Source organism: Lynx rufus, unplaced genomic scaffold (assembly GCF_022079265.1).
Source record: "Lynx rufus isolate CCGP_SWC_20201006 ecotype Redwood Valley unplaced genomic scaffold, mLynRuf1.p SCAF_10, whole genome shotgun sequence".
Classification (NCBI taxonomy): domain Eukaryota; kingdom Metazoa; phylum Chordata; class Mammalia; order Carnivora; family Felidae; genus Lynx; species Lynx rufus.
Genome location: NW_025814824.1, coordinates 72294427 through 72312305, shown reverse-complemented (window position 1 = coordinate 72312305; position 17879 = coordinate 72294427). Strand labels below are relative to the sequence as shown.

The window sequence follows — 17879 nt, the reverse complement described above, 5'->3', positions numbered from 1 at the left end:
TGTTGAAGACTTGAGGTAAAGGGAGAGGCGAGGGCAGGGCACTCCTCTTCTTACTCCTGAAGATTCTGCCTCCTTTCCTCTTAGAGTCCCTGCAGCTCAATTCCCCTTATTCTACTAGGCATGATAATGACAGTAGTATTAATAGTCATAATACTAGGGGTGCCTGGGTGGCTCAGTCAGTTAAGCGTCTGACTCTTGTTTTCGGCTCAGGTCATGATGTCATGGTTCGTGGGTTCGAGCCTCGTGTCAGGCAGAGCCTACTTGGGATTCTCTGTCTCTCTCTGCCCGTCTCCTCATCACTCTCTTTCTCTCTCTCAAAATAAATAAATAAACTTTAAAAATATTCATAATAGTAAATGTCACAGGATTTACTGTGTGCCAGGCACTTCTAAAGTGCTGTACATATACCACTAATCATGTAATCTTCACCACAACCGTGTGAAGAAGCTATTATGATTAACCACATTTTACAAAGAGAAAAATGTAATTCTATCTAATCTGCTCTGCTCAGAAATGGACCATTAGAAAAACTAACAGAGGTTTTGAAATTCTGTTTATCCTTCCCTCTCCTCACTTGTTTCTGGGAGGTAAATTGAGCAATATGGCAATGCATTTCCCCAAAGGTAGGAGTGATGCCAGTTCTTTTGAGAGGCAAACACAGATATAGCCAGTGAAGTTTTGGGTAACTACAGAGCTGGGATCACCCTGCTTGCAAGATTTAATATAATCGAAAGTCCCCATTTTATAACTTGTAGAAATCAATGATCTTCCCCAAGGTTTCGCAACAGTTTGAGGAACCTACTTGCTCATGGTTACCTCTGCTCTGGTTCATGTTTCTGCTGAATAAGTTTAGATTATGGACCATCCATGACAACTCATGGAACTAGATATGAACACAGCTGCTGTCCTCTACTCCCTTCCCCCCTTAAACACAGGCTTTTCATTTGAGGAGCAGATGATGCTAAGAACCTGGAGAGATGGGGGAGTTTACATCAAAGCTATAGTAACAACTCAACTTTAAATATTGGGTGTCCTCTTAAAAGCCCATTTAGCTCTCCCACCCCTGGGGATTTTACTGTATCACTGGCTTCTGTTTTTTCTCTTGTTCTTCCTTGTTTCTGTCTTCTCCTCATAGGAGTCTAAAATCATTCCTTTTGTTCTCATAAAGCATTTGAACTCCCTCTTTACACTTCATGACTAGGCTTTGTGACCCGAGAACCAACTTGATATATCTAAGTGGACCATGAAATGTTTTTTTAAACAAAGAGTGCTCCCTCCCTAAGATAAATCTTGGGGTCACTTGTTTTGGTCATCAAACAAAAGTCTATATAAGACTTTGCCCTGTCTGCTATAGTAAAATGAAGATTTGATAACTTCAGACAAATTTCTCACTCTTGAGTCACGGCATGGGTCCTTTTGCCCTGCTTTTGTGGCCCTACCCACAGGCAGTAGAGGCTGTCCCTAAGTTTTCTTGTTTAGGGCATATCTGTTATGCTCTAATCAGGTCAGCATTATGATTAGACCTTGTACATGGGGTATAAGTGGGAGGTGAGAGCAGTGGGAACTTTTGTTTATGCAACTTTCAATTTCCTGTATTATAAAGCTAAAATTTTATATATATTATGTCTAAGAACAGACTATAATGCAACATAATCTGTTTGTGAATATACATTTGTGTTCTGAAAATAGATACAACTGGAAGAGCTATTTTAGTGAGATGGAAAGAAAAGCCTAGAAAAGTTCTGTGTCTGTACACTATTCAGTATATCATATCCACTATGTGTATAAACACTGTCCGGCAAGTTATATAGGTAGGAAAGATTTGGGGAATTTAAAAAATTATATTGGAAAAGTTGGCTAGCCATTTGGAAACAATATAATAAATATACTTCCATAAACGGATAAATATTTATATATGTCTTGAAGTAAGAAAATCTTTCCTAAGGATGACATTAAAGACTAAAATAGGGGCATCTGGGTGGCTCAGTCAGTTAAGCATCTGACTTTGGCTCAGGTCATGGGTTTGAGCCCTGCATCCGGTTCTATGCTGACAGCTCAGAGCCTGGAGCCCGCTTCGGATTCTATGTCTCCCTCTGTCTTTGTGCCCCTTCCCTGCTCATGCTCTGTCTCTCAAAGATAAATAAACATTAAAAAAAAAGACACTAAGACAGAGTTGACTGCTACATCAAATCAGTGCTCAGGGGCCTTAAGGGGCCTGCAAGGGAATGAACTTCACCTCAGGTTGGGAACACTCTACAAAATGAAGGCAGCCCACAGGATGGGCCCTGACAAGGTCAAGTTCCAGAGAAAGAAAGTTGAGACAAAATTCATAAATGCCAACTGCTCAAGACCCCTGTGCACATGTGTGCGTGTACACACACACACACACACACACACACTCAATGAAAGGCTGAACATAGGGCATCAATGTGCATTTTTAAGTACTAGGGGCAGAATATAAAGGGACCCTAAAGACACAAGGAGGGAAGCAAAAGAGAAACCACTCACACTACTGAGAGTCAAACAGGAGACTTGGAGAACACATCCTAGGAGGCAGCAGGAACTTTCAGGTAACACATGCCTTGCACTTTCCACAGAAGAGAAAGAGCGAGATAAAAGATGTAGTCATAAATCAACTGAATGAGATAAAGCAAGGAAGCCAGAAGAGCTAAGAAAAGAAAGCAAGGACATAATATCATTTTTCAATGAACACCCATCATAGAAACAGCAAACAGAGCATAATTTATGCAATAACCAACTTAATGTGGGATATGAAGAAAAAGCATAAGAAAATCACGTGAACTTCAGATGAAAACACAAAGTAATAAAAGCAATTAGAAGGAGAAGGAAGAGAGGCAGTGAAAAGCCAGTGTATTTTTGACTGATGCTATTGGTTGTGGACCCAAATGGCCATTCCCAACCCCTTCTCTCTTGCCATATATAGGAGATGAGACAGCTAAATACTCAATCTCTCAGCCTCCTCAGAAAGATACACCATCTTCTGACTTGAAAATGTGCTGAAACTACCTTAAGTGAAAAAAAGCAAGTTGCATAACTCTGCTGAAAAAGAATTATTATAAGAATTATTACATGTGTGTGTTGCGGGCTGAATTTGTACATCATCCCCTGATTCCTATGTTAAAGCCTTAATGCCCAGTATTTCAGGATGTGACTGTTTTTGGAGAAAAGATCTTTAAAGAGGTAATTAAGGTTTAAATGAGGTCTTTATGGTGGACTTTAATCCAATATGACTAGTGTCTTTATAAGAAAAGGAAATTAGGACACAGACACACACAAGTAAGACCATGTGAAGACAGAGGTAGAAGACCGCCATCCTCAAGCCAAGGAGAGAGGCCTCAGGAGAAACTAACACCGCTGACCCCTTGAGCTCAGACTTCTAGCTTCCAGAACTGTGAGAAAATGAATTGCTGTTATTTAAGTCACCTAGTCTGTGGTGCTTTGTTATGGCTGCCCCAGGAAACAAATACAGTGTGCACATGCCATAAGATCAAACCGGAAAAAAATCTATCAAATTCTTGCTGAGGTAATTTCTGAAGAGATGGTTCTATAAGGGATTTTAGTTTTATTTATTTAGTTTTTTAATGTTTGTTTGTGTTTTTGAGACAGAGAGAGGCAGAGCATGAACGGGGGAGGGGCAGAGAGAGAGGGAGACACAGAATCTGAAACAGGCTCCAGGCCCTGAGCTGTCAGCCCAGAGCCCGACGCGGGGCTCGAACTCACGGACTGTGAGATCATGACCTGAGCTGAAGTCGGACACTTAACCGACTGAGCCACCCAGGTGCCCCTCTATAAAGGATTTTAATTGTACATTTTACTTTGTACACTTTTATTTGAACATATGACACTGAACACAATTTCTTAAGGGAAATAAGGAATTTTTAAAAATTAGGCAGGATAAAAGAAAGAAAAAAAAAGCTAAAATGCATAGGAACCATTACATATCTGTGTGTGTCCACAAACTCTCCTCCGAGCTGTCAATAATGCAACTCACACAAGTACAGAGTATTGGTTACAGTTCACCACGTCCATGAGATAAAAAGTTCAGGTCAGTGGTTACGAGGTCCTCACCTAGTGTCGATAGTGTTATCAGTCAAGAATTGACTCATGTTCCTCACAAAGGTAACATTACAAGCATTCTTATAATTCAAACTATGACTTGCTCCATTTTGTCTACCAGCCCTAAGCACCCCAGGAAGTGTAAGCAAAGGCAATTTTATGGGGCCAGGATCAAATCCTACTCTTCTATTTGTCACACATCTTCCCGGGCCTGCTTCACTTGTTTACACACCTGTCTGTTCTCTGTGGTATTTAAATTTGCAACCCTGTGTAAACAGCAGGAATAGAGGTGGGACTTAGGGAGTTAGGCCCTCTTCTTCCTTCTCTCCCTGACCCGTGTTTGAGCAAAACCAACAGAGTGATGCCTATGACCAGCTGTGGAAAACTCAGTACCAACTACCTAATAGTTTGGGCACAAGAATTGGGGGTAGGAGGTGTGTTTTCCAGGCTGTGGAGAAAGTGTGCTGTGCTTTTTCTCCCCTAACATGTCCTGAACACTTATTCTGTGAGTCCGTTATGTTAAGTATGTGTCATTTATTATTTCATTTAAGCATTACAACAACCTTCTGAGGTAGATTCTATTACAGTCTCCATTTTTATAAATGGGGCAGCTGAACCTGAAAGAGGTTAAGCTGGTCAAATCTCAGCTAGTGGAGGAGGAGGCAGGATTTGACTGTGTGTTTTTTGACTCTAAGGCTGATGTTCTCTTAACCACTTTACCTTGTATAAGAAGGCCATAGGGTACCTGGGTGGCTCAGTCGGTTAAGCATCCACCTCCTGATTTCAGCTCGGGTCATGCTCTCACGGTTTGTGGGTTCGAGCTCCACACTGGGCTATCTGCTGTCAGCGCAGGGCTGCTTTGGATCCTCTGTCCCCCTTTCTCTCTGCCCTTCCCCTACTCACATGTGCCCTCTCTCTCTCTCAAAAACAAATAAAACATTTTTTTAATGTTTAATGCCCCACAAATAAAACATTTTTAAAAATTACTGAATACCAATATTCTTTTAGTGAATGGCTATTATACATTTTAAAAAGTATGTGGCAGGGCACCTGGGTGGTCCAGTTAGTTGAGCATCTGACTTTGGCTCAAGCCATGATCTCACAATTCCTGGTCATGATCTCATGATTCCTGAGTTTGAGCCCCGTGTCGGGCTCTGGTGCTGACATCTCAGAGCCTGGAGCCTGCTTCAGATTCTGTCTGTCTCTCTCTTTCTCTCTTCCAGCCCCTCCCCACTTATGCTGTCTTTCTCTCTCTCTCTCAAAAATAAACATTAAGTAAATAAATAAGTAAGTAAGTAAGTAAGTAAGTGGCTTTACTCTTTGCTCACCAAACTTTAAAGATACCCATTGACTATAGCTGAAAGGCCAAATCCTGTTTGCTGACTTGAGAACCCTCTGAGGTCTGACCCCATCTACATTTCTAGTCTTATCTCACACTCTTCACCCACCATGCTGTGCTTGTCCAAGCCAAGCTTCATTCTTCTCCATGGAGACAGACGCCCAGCATTATCACAAGTCTGAACTTTTTGCTCACAGGATAGCCTCCTTGGCCCAAATTGCCACCCTCCCCATCTTCACATTTCTAAATTGTTCTCATTCTTCAAGGCCCATCTTGGAAGCCCCTCCTCCTTGAACCCTGTCTTCAAATTGGAAGTGACATGTTGCCCACTTCAGAGCTTTCATTAGAACTTGTCAATTCTTTTATTAAAGTGCATGCCACTCCTATCTCACAGCATCGTTATCTGGTAATGTCCCAACTAGACGGGTAAACTACAAGGATTCAAGTCACATGGAGCATCTTTCATGTCCCACAGCACCTAGGACATATTAATGATTGATGAACTCAGGGTACGAGAGTACAAAGCATGAGTAATAAACTCAGTGAATGCTGTTCCAGAGACTCTGGGGCATGAAACATAAGATTGGAACACAGAGATGAAAGAGAACAGAGTTACTCAAGGGAACATTTATGGTGGTATGGAAATCAATTACCTTAGGCTAGAAACTCCATGGAGGGCACATAGGTAAGGATAAAAAGGGAGAAGGAAATAAATACCTTGGTTGTGGGAAAGGATTGCAGCCTGCCCACCAAGCTGAAGGGAAGTATAGGGCAAGATAATGGCAGTACATAAGCTGTCCACCCTTTCCTGAAAATCTCATTCATGTAAGACCCAAATGTGGGGTGACCTGATTGGATGCGGGGGGTCACCAAGTGTGAGACATTGTAATGGGTGGGGGGCCAGTGGTGTGGGCAGTGAAAGAATTCACCCAAGGCAGAACAAAAGAGAAGTTTATTAAGTACACTGAAAGAGAGAGGAGGCAGGCAGGACAGCAAAGGAGAGACTATCTGCCTTGAGGCAGTGGTGGGGGCCACAGTTATACCATAGAGAGGGGGAGTATAGGAACATATGGAATTTTCCCTTTTTTAGTAATCTTAGGGACTGTGTCTGGTTGTATTGGTCAGTTGGGGCCTATGGCTATGTTGTTTAAAGAGTCTGTGGGCCCTTTTGCTTTGTTCATGTTTCCATTGCTCAAGCCTGCTGCCTAAAAGTGGCCTCTACATCAAATATGTGGCAAAGTTCTTGCTTTGCTTTCCTGATGGTTTCGTGGTGGAGGGAAAGTGGGGGGTAGGGTGGGGAGAGGAATCAGTTAGAGAAGCAAGGGTGGAGAAGCAGTACTGACCAAAAAGTGACATTAAATTTATGAGAATCACAAGACCATGCGCAAGTCGGGTAATTTCCTCAGGGGGATTAGGAAGCAAAGATACACTTTTCCTGTATTAAGATAAGGTTTTTATCCTCTGGAAAAAATAACACCCATTCTGACTAGGAAAATGTTGTGTGTCTTGGGATTGGGGTGATGTGAGACTTCTGCTCTCAGGAGCCAGGACACTGAGGTTGTAGGGGAAATTGGTTCTAGGTAGAATGGATGGCCAAGTTTGGAAAGTCATCTGGATGTAGCACTCTAGTGCTATGAAGACACCTTGAGAAAAGAGTTTGTGTGGGTATGTGTTATGTAAAGATAGTGCTGTGTAGCTGGAGAGCTCGCACATCAGATGTGACTACAGGTGAACATACACCATAGAGAGGAAGCATTATCTTCCCTTCTACCTCTGGAGAAAATACTGTCTGGCTATAGTGATAGAGCATGTCTTTTTTTTTTTTTTTTAATTTTGTTTAATGTTTATTTTTGAGAGACAGAGACAGAGCATGAGTGGGGGAGGAGCAGAGAAAGAGGGAGACACAGAATCCGAAGCAGGCTCCAGACTCTGAGCTGTCAGCACAGAACTCAACGCAGGGCTCGAACTCACAAACCATGAAATCATGACCTGAGCCAAAGTCTGATGCTCTACCGACTAAACCACCCCAGTGCCCCTAGTGATAGAACATGTCTTGATAGCCAAAGCACTTTCTTCAGTGGTCAAGGTCCTCTGGATCTCCACATCACCATATTTTGGTGACACTGGTATCTAAGTCACCATCATGGTTTTGGTAATGGATTATAAAAGCACAGAACCACTGACTTAGCAAGTGCAGATCTTCCTTAACTTACAATGAGGTTACGTCCTGATAAGTCTATCTTAAGTTGAAAATACTTTAATTAGCCTAGCCTGCTTTAAATGTGCTCAGGACACTTTAGCCTATGGTTGGGCAAAATCATCTAATAGCAAGCCTATTTAATACTAAAGTGTTGAATATCTCGTGTAATTTATTGACTACTGTACTGAGAGTGATAAACAGAGTGGTTGTGTGGGTACAGAATTGTGGTGCGTGTGTATCAGTTGTTTGCCGCATCAGTTGTGGTGCGTGTGCATCAGTTGTGAGCACGTGGCTGACTGGGAGCTGTACCCACTACTACCCAGCATCATGAGAGATGATTCTACCGTATGTGACTAGCCTGGAAAAAGATCGAAATTCAAAATTAGAAGTATGGTTTCTACTGAATGTGTATCACTTTTGCACCATCCTACTTGTCAAAACATTGTAAGTTGGGGACTATCTGTACTGGACTTTGCAGCCTTGATAATGGAAGATGGCAAGGAAGAAGGCCTGGAGTGGGTTGATGTATGAGTTTTCTATGGCTGCTGTAGGACGTTTTACCATAAAGTTGGTAGTTTAAAAACACCAAGTTACTGTCTTACAATTCTGGAGGTCAGAGCCCAAAATGGGTCTCACAGGGTTAAAATCAAAGAGTAAGGAGGGCTTTTTTCCTTCTGGAGGCTCTAAAGGAGAATCCATTTCCTTGCCTTTTCCAGTTTGAGGGGTCACCTGCATTCCTTGCGTCATGGTCTCTTCCTCCATCTTTAAAGCCAGCAATGCAGCATCTCTAAATCTTTTCTGCCTCTCTCTTCTACATTTAAAAAACTGGGATTACACTGGGATCATCTGGATAATCCAGGATATTCTCCTTATTTTAAGATCTGTTTAGCAAGCTTAATTCCTTGTGCAACCTTAATTCCTCTTTGCCAAAAAATATAACATGTTTACATGTAAGATAACGTCCTTCCTAATCCAAGGATTAGGATGTGGACATCTTGGGGATGGGGAACTTATTCTGCCCATCAGTTAGCAAAGATTATCTGTCATGAAAACATGGAGAAAGGATCCTTTCCTTTATTTTCCTTTTATCATTCTCATCAAGTAGAAAGATCTTTGGATCCAAAAGAGAAGAATAAATATTGGTTGGAACCAAAGCTCAAGGTAGGTGAAGAGGCAGTATGTACTCTGGGTTCCCAAATTGGAATGGGATTCACCCCAAGTTACTGAGAATTTAGGAATGGGATTTCTAAAATGTGCTTGGAGAGTTTTAAGGACTTATGGAGAATAGTAAACATGCTAGAAGATTAGAAATGTACTAATTATTTTTGTTTTGAGAGAGAGAGAGAGAGAGAGAGAGAGAGAGAACGAACGGGGGAGGGGCAGAGGGAGAGGGAGAGAGAATCTTAAGCAGTCTCCATGCCCAGCATGGAGCTCCACATGGGGCTTAATCTCACGACTGTAAGATCATGACCTAAGCCAAAATCAAGAGTGGGACACTCAACCAACTGAGCCATCTAGGTGCCCTGTACTAATTTTTAAAAAATTTTTTAATGTTTATTTATTTTTGAGAGAGAGACAGAGTGTGAGTGGGGGAGAGACAGAGAGGGAGACACAGAATCCAAAGCAGGCTCCAGGCTCTGAACTGTCAGCACAGAGCCTGAGGCGGGGCTCAAACTCACGAACTGTGAGATCACGACCTGAGCTGAAGTCAGATGCTTAACCAACTGAGACACCCAGGCACCCCTAAATTTTTTTAATGTTTATTTATTTTTGAGAGGGAGAGAGTGTGAGCAGGGAAGGGGTAGAGAGAGAGGGAGGCACAGAATCTGAAGCAGGGTCTAGGCTCCAGCTGACAGCACAGAGCCTGACGCAGGGCTCGAACCCACCAACCATGAGATCACAACCTGAGCTGAAGTCACAAGCTTAACCAACTGAGCCACCCAGGGACCCCTGTACTAATTTTTTTTTTTAAAGGAGGAGATAGGATTCCTTAAACTATAGGTGAATGAGTGTAACCTTGCTTCTGGAAATAATTTTGAATGAAACATTTAGGTTCACAACCACTTAAAAGGTCCACTGCAAGTATGAAACACAATGGTTCACTGAGAACAACCTATACCTGACAAATCTTATATCCTTCACTGACATTGTTTCTGCATAGTAGGTCTAGAGAGAAGAAGGGCATTGTGCATCATAGATTCTAAAAACCTCTTGGAGTTTTTCTAAGGCAGAAACCACCTATGATTCATGTGTACATCATCAGTAGTGTGCTGGAGTTGGCTCATGCTAGTTCACAAGAGCTAATTGTGCACATCTCCTCCCAACTCCATGTTCAGTGACATCACATTGATAGTTTGAAGTCTGCCATTTTGGAAGTACTTATGTCATGGAAATCAGCAAATGCTACAGATCAAAGATTTTTTTTCTGGGAAGTCAGTGTTAAATGTTTTCCAGCACAACATTGCCTGTACTATAGGTATCTACTACAGTATCAAGACACAGTAGGTGCCCAACACTGTTGTCTGAAGGAATAAATCATTTGAACAAGAAACTCAACAAAGTCTCCCATAGTACAGTTGTGGTGAAGAGACATCTTAACTGTATGTTAGTGAAACAAGTATCAGAAGGAAGGAAGGAAGGAAGGAAGGAAGGAAGGAAGGAAGGAAGGAAGGAAGGAAGGAAGAGAGGGAGGGAGGGAGGGAGGGAGGGAGGAAGGGAAAAAAGAAGGAAGGAAAGAAAAAAGAATCTATGTCAGTTAGGGAGAATTTTCTAAGAGTGGGAGAAAGAATTCTGCCCTTTGTCCTGTGAGTCTTGAGTAATCTCTGTACCAACATGAGAGAATGAGTATGTTGCATGATACAAAGATGTCTTCACCATCTGGAATGATGAGCTGTACCCAGCTGGATGAAATTTCATAGGGGCAAGTGTAAGGATTAAATGAGAACTGAAATAATAAAACGAACCATACAAGTTCAGGATGGAATTGGGGTGAGAGGACATAGCTTAGTGGTGTGAAATGTGAAAAGTGGGTCTCATTTCTCCAGACTGGTCAGATGATGACTAAAGCATTGTGCCCAGATCCAGGCAGTACATAGTTGAGCACTGAGTGACTTGAGTGATGAGAGATGCAAAACTTGTCATGTGAGACATGATAGAAGCAATTTGGAGGTTTTCATTGGAGAAGAAAAGACTCAAAGGAATGTGAGGTTGACACTAAATATTTGGATGACTTATACATAGACAGGGCCATCACAATGCCCAACTCCAGGAGGCACCATTTACATTGTGGTCTGTGTGAACAGCATCGCCCAGAGATGTGTGGTACAAGTCTGCACAGTCAGAGTGCTACTCTTGTACGTGGGTAAGGGGTTACTATTCCAAATAGTCGAAGCCCCTTAGAGCTATATTTCAGCTCAATTTCAGCAAGAACCTCAGAACTCCTAGGAGTATTGTCTCTTGCCTTGATACACTCAAAGTAGAGGCTGGATGGCCACATGCCTTGGAGGTGCAATAGGGGATTCTGGCAACAGAATAACAGAAGGAGGGTCTTATTGGATAACCTTTAACATTTTTTCCAGTTCTGAGACTCACTAATTCCAGAGATGAAAACTACCATTTTTTTTGTGCTAGGCACTTTATAGAGCTGATTTAATTTAATCTTCAAAAAACACCCTACAGAGTGGGTATTATTATTATTAATAAACAGATGAAGAAATCGAGACTCAGATTATTTGCCCATGGTCATCCAATTATTAAGTAGCTTAGCCAGGGATTAAACCTAGGAGTGTATGACTACTTGTTCTTCCTGGAGCCCTGGGGATGAGAAGGAAAGCTAACCATTCCATCCATTCCCAAACTATAAGGTAGCAGGGTGATAAGTGTCGATACCAACATTACAGGGGACTTGGAAGAGGAAGCTCCCTGCAGGGAACATGGTACCATAGCTGTTGGTGCTATGGACTGGGCAGCACGACCATGTCTTGTGGGTAAGATTTCATACCTTGCCAGAGCTGATTTTGCTGGACCAGACTCTTAATTTGCTGCTCCTCCTGTGCTGTCCACATAAATTCACAAGGCCCTGGTGAAAATGAAGATGCTCACAGAAACACAATCTCTGACTGAAATCTTCCTCTTTGGATTAAAGGATGTGAGTCAGGAGGATTTTGCTTCAGTGCTTATGACACTGAAATTTGAGTCTTGATGTGGTCTCGTAATCAGCCCCAGGATTGCTTGCATGGAGCCACTGGAAGTCTGGAGCAAGTTCCTGGGAGCTACCAAGTATCTGACAAGCTAGGAAGCATGATCTTTGACTCATCCACCCATTACACAACTAATCAGCACTACGGAGCTTGGGTGTTCACCGTGTGTCACCACACACCAGAGCCACACCTCTCCCTTGCTGGAATGGCTTGCCTGGCTAGCCCTTGAAACATCCGAAGATGTTTGTTGACTTGGAGGATCAGTTCCTTTTCTGTTACCTAATGAGCTGTATCAAGACTGGCATTCCTACTTGCCAGTGACTTTTCAGTGTGAGAATTTGGTTGTGGGCTAATGTTGTGTCTTGGGCAATTACTGTGAATTTCTCTGGAACCACCCCTGTTGACATGACTTGTACTCACACCTAGGATTAAAGTCTGCTTATTATCAGAGGGCAAACACCTGTCCTCACAATGAACACAGCTAACATTACTAAACTCAGAGTACAACTTATTTAGGGCCTTGCTATTCATTCTTCTCTTTGAAGTATCTCTCTGCCACCCAGGCACTCCAGACCCCACCATTATTCTATTCAACCCCCTCCCCTTCTCCCCTATTCTTTCCATGTTAGTAAATTTACCACAGAATCATAAAAGTTGATACTGTAGATAAGAAAAGAAGGCACAGGAAGCCTCGTCCTACATAAAATAGACAAATGAAATGATCTTTCCATCCAATTAACCCCTGAAATGAAGAACTGTTGTAATGTATGGCAAGAATGGTGGGGAAAAAATTAGTAAAAGGCAGTACCTAAATTAGTACCTAATTTACTAAAAAATTAGTAAAAGGCAGAACTTTATGGAAATGGCAAAGTGAAATGTTGAGAAGGATTGAAGCAAGGCTATATAATACACCCTGGTAACAGCCCGTGATGGCTTCTGAACCCCAGCTCTGGATCCTCTTTAGGTGATTCTGGCAATGACCCTAAAGCAAAGGGGCAGGTTGGGTCTAATTCTCTGTAGGTAGCCCATGTCTCCCCATCTCACACAGTGTGCCCTGCACTGGGAGGTCTGCCTCTTTCTATAGGATCCATTTGCTATAGGTCATCTTTCTGCACATGGTTCAAGGTACCGGTATTTGGATGCTGAGTCTGGGAACAGCTGAGTGAGCCTGGTGCTCTGAATCTCCAACCAAGGACCCTGTGCGCTCTTCTAGTGGCTGAATGCATTACAGATTGTGGTGGCAAAAAGGAGTTTTAAAGGCTGTCTGGCTAGAGGAGCCCCTTCCTGCTTGAGGTCAGAACTGAAAATGACTTCCCATTTACACCGTACTCTGGTATTTCCTATGCAACAGTACTGTCGCTTTTTGCCCAATATCCCCTATTACATGGTCACAACACTCTTCTACTCTTTCATTCATCAGAAAGGCAGAATAGTTGGTGAATAGTTTGAGTTCTTCAGTTGCACTCTGTAAGGGATGTAGTGAGGTGCTCTGTATGTCGTTCTATTGGAAAAATCGAGGAAGGCTTGATGGAAAGAGAAAGGCCACCTATCTGTATCTATTCTCAACCCAGACAGGCTGTTAGCCACATACAACACCGGTTATCCCATATCATGGGCTGCAGAGAATTCCAAAGACTGCTGCTTCTTCACTGGAGCCATCCTTAATGGATGCTTCCTGAAAGAAAGCGAGTAAAGTTTGCTACGTGTATATCTTTAGAATACATTCTTAGACGTCAAGCTAATTAAGTCAAAAGGCATGTGATTTGTAATTTTCAGCCTGAAAATTGTGCCAATTTATATGTCCACCAGCAATGTATGAGAGTACTTGTTTTCCTACACCTTTGTAAACAAAATGGGCTTTTAAACTTTGCCCATTTCTTCCCTGGATTATTTGCTTTTTGGGTGTTGATAAGTTCTTTATAGATTTTGGATACTAACCCTTTATCTGATATGTCATTTGCAAATATCTTCTCCCATTCTGTCGGTTGCCTTTTAGTTTTGCTGATCGTTTCCTTCGCTGTGTGGAAGCATTTTATCTTGATGAGGTCCCAATAGTTCATTTTTGCTTTTATTTCCCTTGCCTCTGGAGAGGTATTGAGTAAGAAGCTGCTGTGGCTGAGGTGAAAGAAGTTTTTGCCTGCTTTCTCCTCAAGGATTTTGTTGGCTTCCTGTCTTATGTTTAGGTCTTTCATCCATTTTGAATTTATTTTTGTGTATGGTGTAAGAAAGTGGTCCAGTTTCATTTTTCCACATGTCACTTTCCCAACACCGTTTGCTGGAGAGACTGAACTTTGCCAATTTTATAGGTGAGAAAATAAAGTCAAGTTTGTAACCAACTGTGAAAAATCCATGCTCTTATCACTGGAGACTCTCTAGGAGGAGACCTGGATTTGGTAGAAGCTTTGTTGGGGTTTACTCATATCACCCCAGAGTCCCATAGAGAGGCCAGGGAAGGGGGGAAGGGGGAGGAGAGAAGAGTGGCAGAGAGCAAAAATGGGGTGAAGAAGGTGAGGAGGTCAAGTCGCAGTAGGTTAGGGCACATCCAAGCAAAGCTAGAGATTACAGTTCCTAGCTAGCCGGGCATTCTTCTTATCTTCCCACCTGACTTACCTCCCTTCATCCAACACGTGCATTCCCACCCAGCTGCTCCACGTTTTGTGAATAGGGAGTCATGCTCTGGGCACTTAATCATCACGACTGCTCATGCTATTCTTGGACCATAGGACAGACACTAAACACAGAGGCACCCATTGCCCAAGGAGTGCCTGCTTAGGGAAAAAGGAGTAGTATAGGCTGTACCAGGAGGCTTCTAAGGCTCTGATAGTGATTATTTGGGATGGAGGAAAGGATCATAAGTGAATTCTGGGCCAATCAAAAAACTGTAGGTGTTGCTGCCAGAGGGGACACAACTATGGGATCAAAACTTTTAATACTGATTTATGTGGTTTGTACAGGTGCAGTTGCTAGTGGAAAAGCCAATGTGTTAGCCTGTTTGGGTTGTAATGTACAAAAAGGCTTACCCATTTTACCCTGAGTGTTGGTGTTTTATGAAGCTACATGTTTTAAGAAAGGGTGACATCTTGGCCATATAACCAGGTCCCTGGTGACCCTATTAATAGCTCAACAGCTAACCTCCCCAGGGCCTAGAACATAGTTTGGTAATTGGAAGGTAGTGCAGGATCCAACGTGGTCTGGCAGCTGGGTGATCTCTACACCTCCCTCCGCAGCAGGAGGAGCCAATCGCTACTCCAGAGCTTCCCCATCGTTTGAACCCAGCTCCTCCATCCTTTCTTTGCTGTTCACATCTCCACCTATGAAACGCTTTTTGCTCTTCATCTGACCTCACACCCTGCTCACTCATAGCTTCAGCTCATGTCTTCTTACTGCCTGTTCTCTGTGTCTTTTGCCCTTCCTATCAATTGCTCAGAGTCCAATGTCTCATATTCAAAAATCCTCAAAAGACAGAATCTAGCGGGTTCAATTAGTCACTGGAGTCCCTCCTGCTCAGTTTATAGACCAGCATCTAGGCTGGCTACCCTTCCCCCCTTCAGCTATGGCCATGCTGGAGGGCTCAACAGTAGCAGCATGGGCCCTAAGGTGAGAAAGCCTTAGAAGGGGGTCATGGGTATGGGGCTGAGGTCATTAGACTTCTTTAGGACAACCAAACTAAATGCTGGACTCACATCCCAGCCCCATGAATTCCCACATGACCTTGCCAAACAAGCCTGTCAGGTAAGCAGGGCTTTGTTGTACGTGATCTCTAAGTTCTTTACAGCCCTGAAAGTCTAATTTGGTCGTTCCACCTGTCTGCAAATAACACATCTGCTCTTCCTGGTTACTAGTCCTTCCTCTTACATGATTGTCTCATTTACCTACCATTCTAGATAAGACATCAAGACCATTGTCTTTCTTTCCTCGTCAGAATGAATTACATATTGCATCTGCTGACGATCCCTGGTAGACTCAGGATGTTGCAATGTGGGAAGCACAGTGTTGAGAGGAAGGAATGCTTGTTCCCCCTTCCTCACACTGTCATAGAGAAGAGGTGAAAGCATGGGCAGACACGTTCAGCCCCTCTATCCTTCACACAGTGCTCCCCAAGGGAGAAGTGACTAACCAGAAAATTCTCTTTTGGAGCAGCTTGCTCTCTGAAAACTCAGGTTCTCTGCTCCTCCATGCCATGAACTTACTGGGATATATTCTGCCCCTCAGAGAGAAAAGACTGCCATTCTGGGGATAATAATAGAAAGTCTGGGGAGGTGAACCCATGGTCTCCTTTTCAGCCATAAATCTAGTATTTTGAGCTTTGTTTTTGTGAAATCTTATGATTATGCCTCAGTCACTTTGGAAGCTGCCTTAGGAGGGAGGAGTATGGTGAATGAACACCACCTTGTTTCCTAATATATAACAATCCTTGGGCTTGGATGCTTGAGAAAGCATGCCACACCAGCCTTTGACTACAATACACAGTGATTTGCCTTAAAGTCCCAAAGCAACCTGAGGAAAGAAGGACACCCTGCAGGGATACTGACCCCCTACCAGGGAATCTCAGGCCCCTGACTCTATCCAGAAAGATGCTCCATGCTTCATTTTCCTCTGTGGCCTGATACAGTGGGAAATGTTCTGACTTTGGAGTCAGATGATTTGAACTCAAACCTTGGCTCTGCCGGTTATGAGTTACATAACTGTACACATGTAAGTCTACTTCTGAGTCTCAGTTTCTCCATCTTTTTTTTCTAAAATTGTTTATTTTTGAGAGAGAGAGAGAGAGAGAATGAGTGGGGAAGGTACAGAGAGAGAGGGGGACAGAGGATCCAAAGCAGGCTTTGTGCTGACAGCAGAAACAAGGCTCAAACTCAAGAACTGAGAAGTCATGACCTAAGCCAAAGTTGGGCACTTCACCGAATGAGCCACCCAGGCGCACCCTCAGTTTCTCTCATGATACCTACTCAGTGGACCTCATGATACCTACTCAGAGAGTTCTTGTGAAGATCTTATTCAATAGAGAAATAAGTGGGAACACGTTTGTAACTCTACAGATGGGAGTGGTTGCCATCAACCCTGCTGAGAATGAGCACACTGAGCTCTTGCTCCCCACTCCCCTACCACCCCTCTGCTTTTCCTATTGGGTTCTGGTGGTCCCAGGCTGGAAGTGAAAAAGACAGTAGTTTTCCGATGACCGTAGCATTGCTAAGTTTTCTGTGAGCCCTTTTGTATGGAGCAAAAGGAGAAGTGGGGCCTTAGCCAGATCAACTGGGGCTAAGTTAGCCTGGCAGGTGGGAATTCTGAAAACAGTGGGGAACTCACTTGTCGGAATCCCTGATTACTCTTATCATCTATAAAATGAATATAATCAGGGGCGCCTGGGTGACTCAGTTGGTTAAGCATGCAACTCTTGATTTTGGCTCAGGTCATGATTTCATGGTTGTGAGATGGAGCCCCGAGTAGGGCTGTGCACTGGGCATAGAGCCTGCTTAAGATTCTCTCTCTCCTTCTGCCCCTCCCCTGCTTGCATGCACACGCGCACTCTCTCTTTGTTTCAAAAAAAAAAAAAAAAAGAAAAAGAAAAAAAAAGAATATAATCATTACAATCTCATAAGGTTCTTAGAAGGAATAAATAGGCTCACAGATCTGGTGCATGATTAGATAGTCGAATGTTACTTCTCTTCTTCCCATTAAGCACTGAGTAAGATGCTACTCCTTAGAAATATTTCTTATAGAATTAATTTGCTTTGCAGAAACGTGATTTTTGAGGACCTCCCAACAAAGAAAGTTCAGGGAATGTCAAATTGAAACTTGAATCCACACAGAACTGTCATATGACATCTGGACAGATTTGAGTTGATAATTTTTTCAGTCAACTCACAGAAAAAATGGTTAGTAGTGACTTTTAATATATTAAAAGTTGTGATTGGAAAGCCATGTGAGTTCTTTGACAACAGCCAAACCAGGAATGAGACTGTTACCCGCCTCCACTCTCCCTGATCTAGACCCCCATCTGGTCCAAGCCTAGTGTCTTACACTAGTGCAATGGTCTCTTCATGAGCCTTATCGTGGCTTTCAT

At 42.9% G+C, this 17879-nt stretch overlaps 1 protein-coding gene across 14 annotated transcripts in view; it reads left to right on the top strand.

The window, feature by feature from the left end:
• Nucleotides 1-17879, top strand: part of SUSD1 (sushi domain containing 1) — a 287713-nt gene that overhangs the window by 225021 nt on the left and 44813 nt on the right. Inside the window, exon 16 of one of the 14 annotated variants that reach the window (XM_047067816.1) lies at nucleotides 11835-12326. The exons of 12 other annotated variants lie outside the window; for them this stretch is intronic. In XM_047067816.1, the coding sequence (XP_046923772.1) occupies nucleotides 11835-11902 (68 nt within the window). In that variant the 3' untranslated portion in view covers nucleotides 11903-12326. Of the gene's footprint in view, nucleotides 1-11515; nucleotides 11668-11834; nucleotides 12327-17879 lie in introns of those variants that run through there. One more of the 14 variants, XM_047067785.1, reaches the window with a different exon arrangement.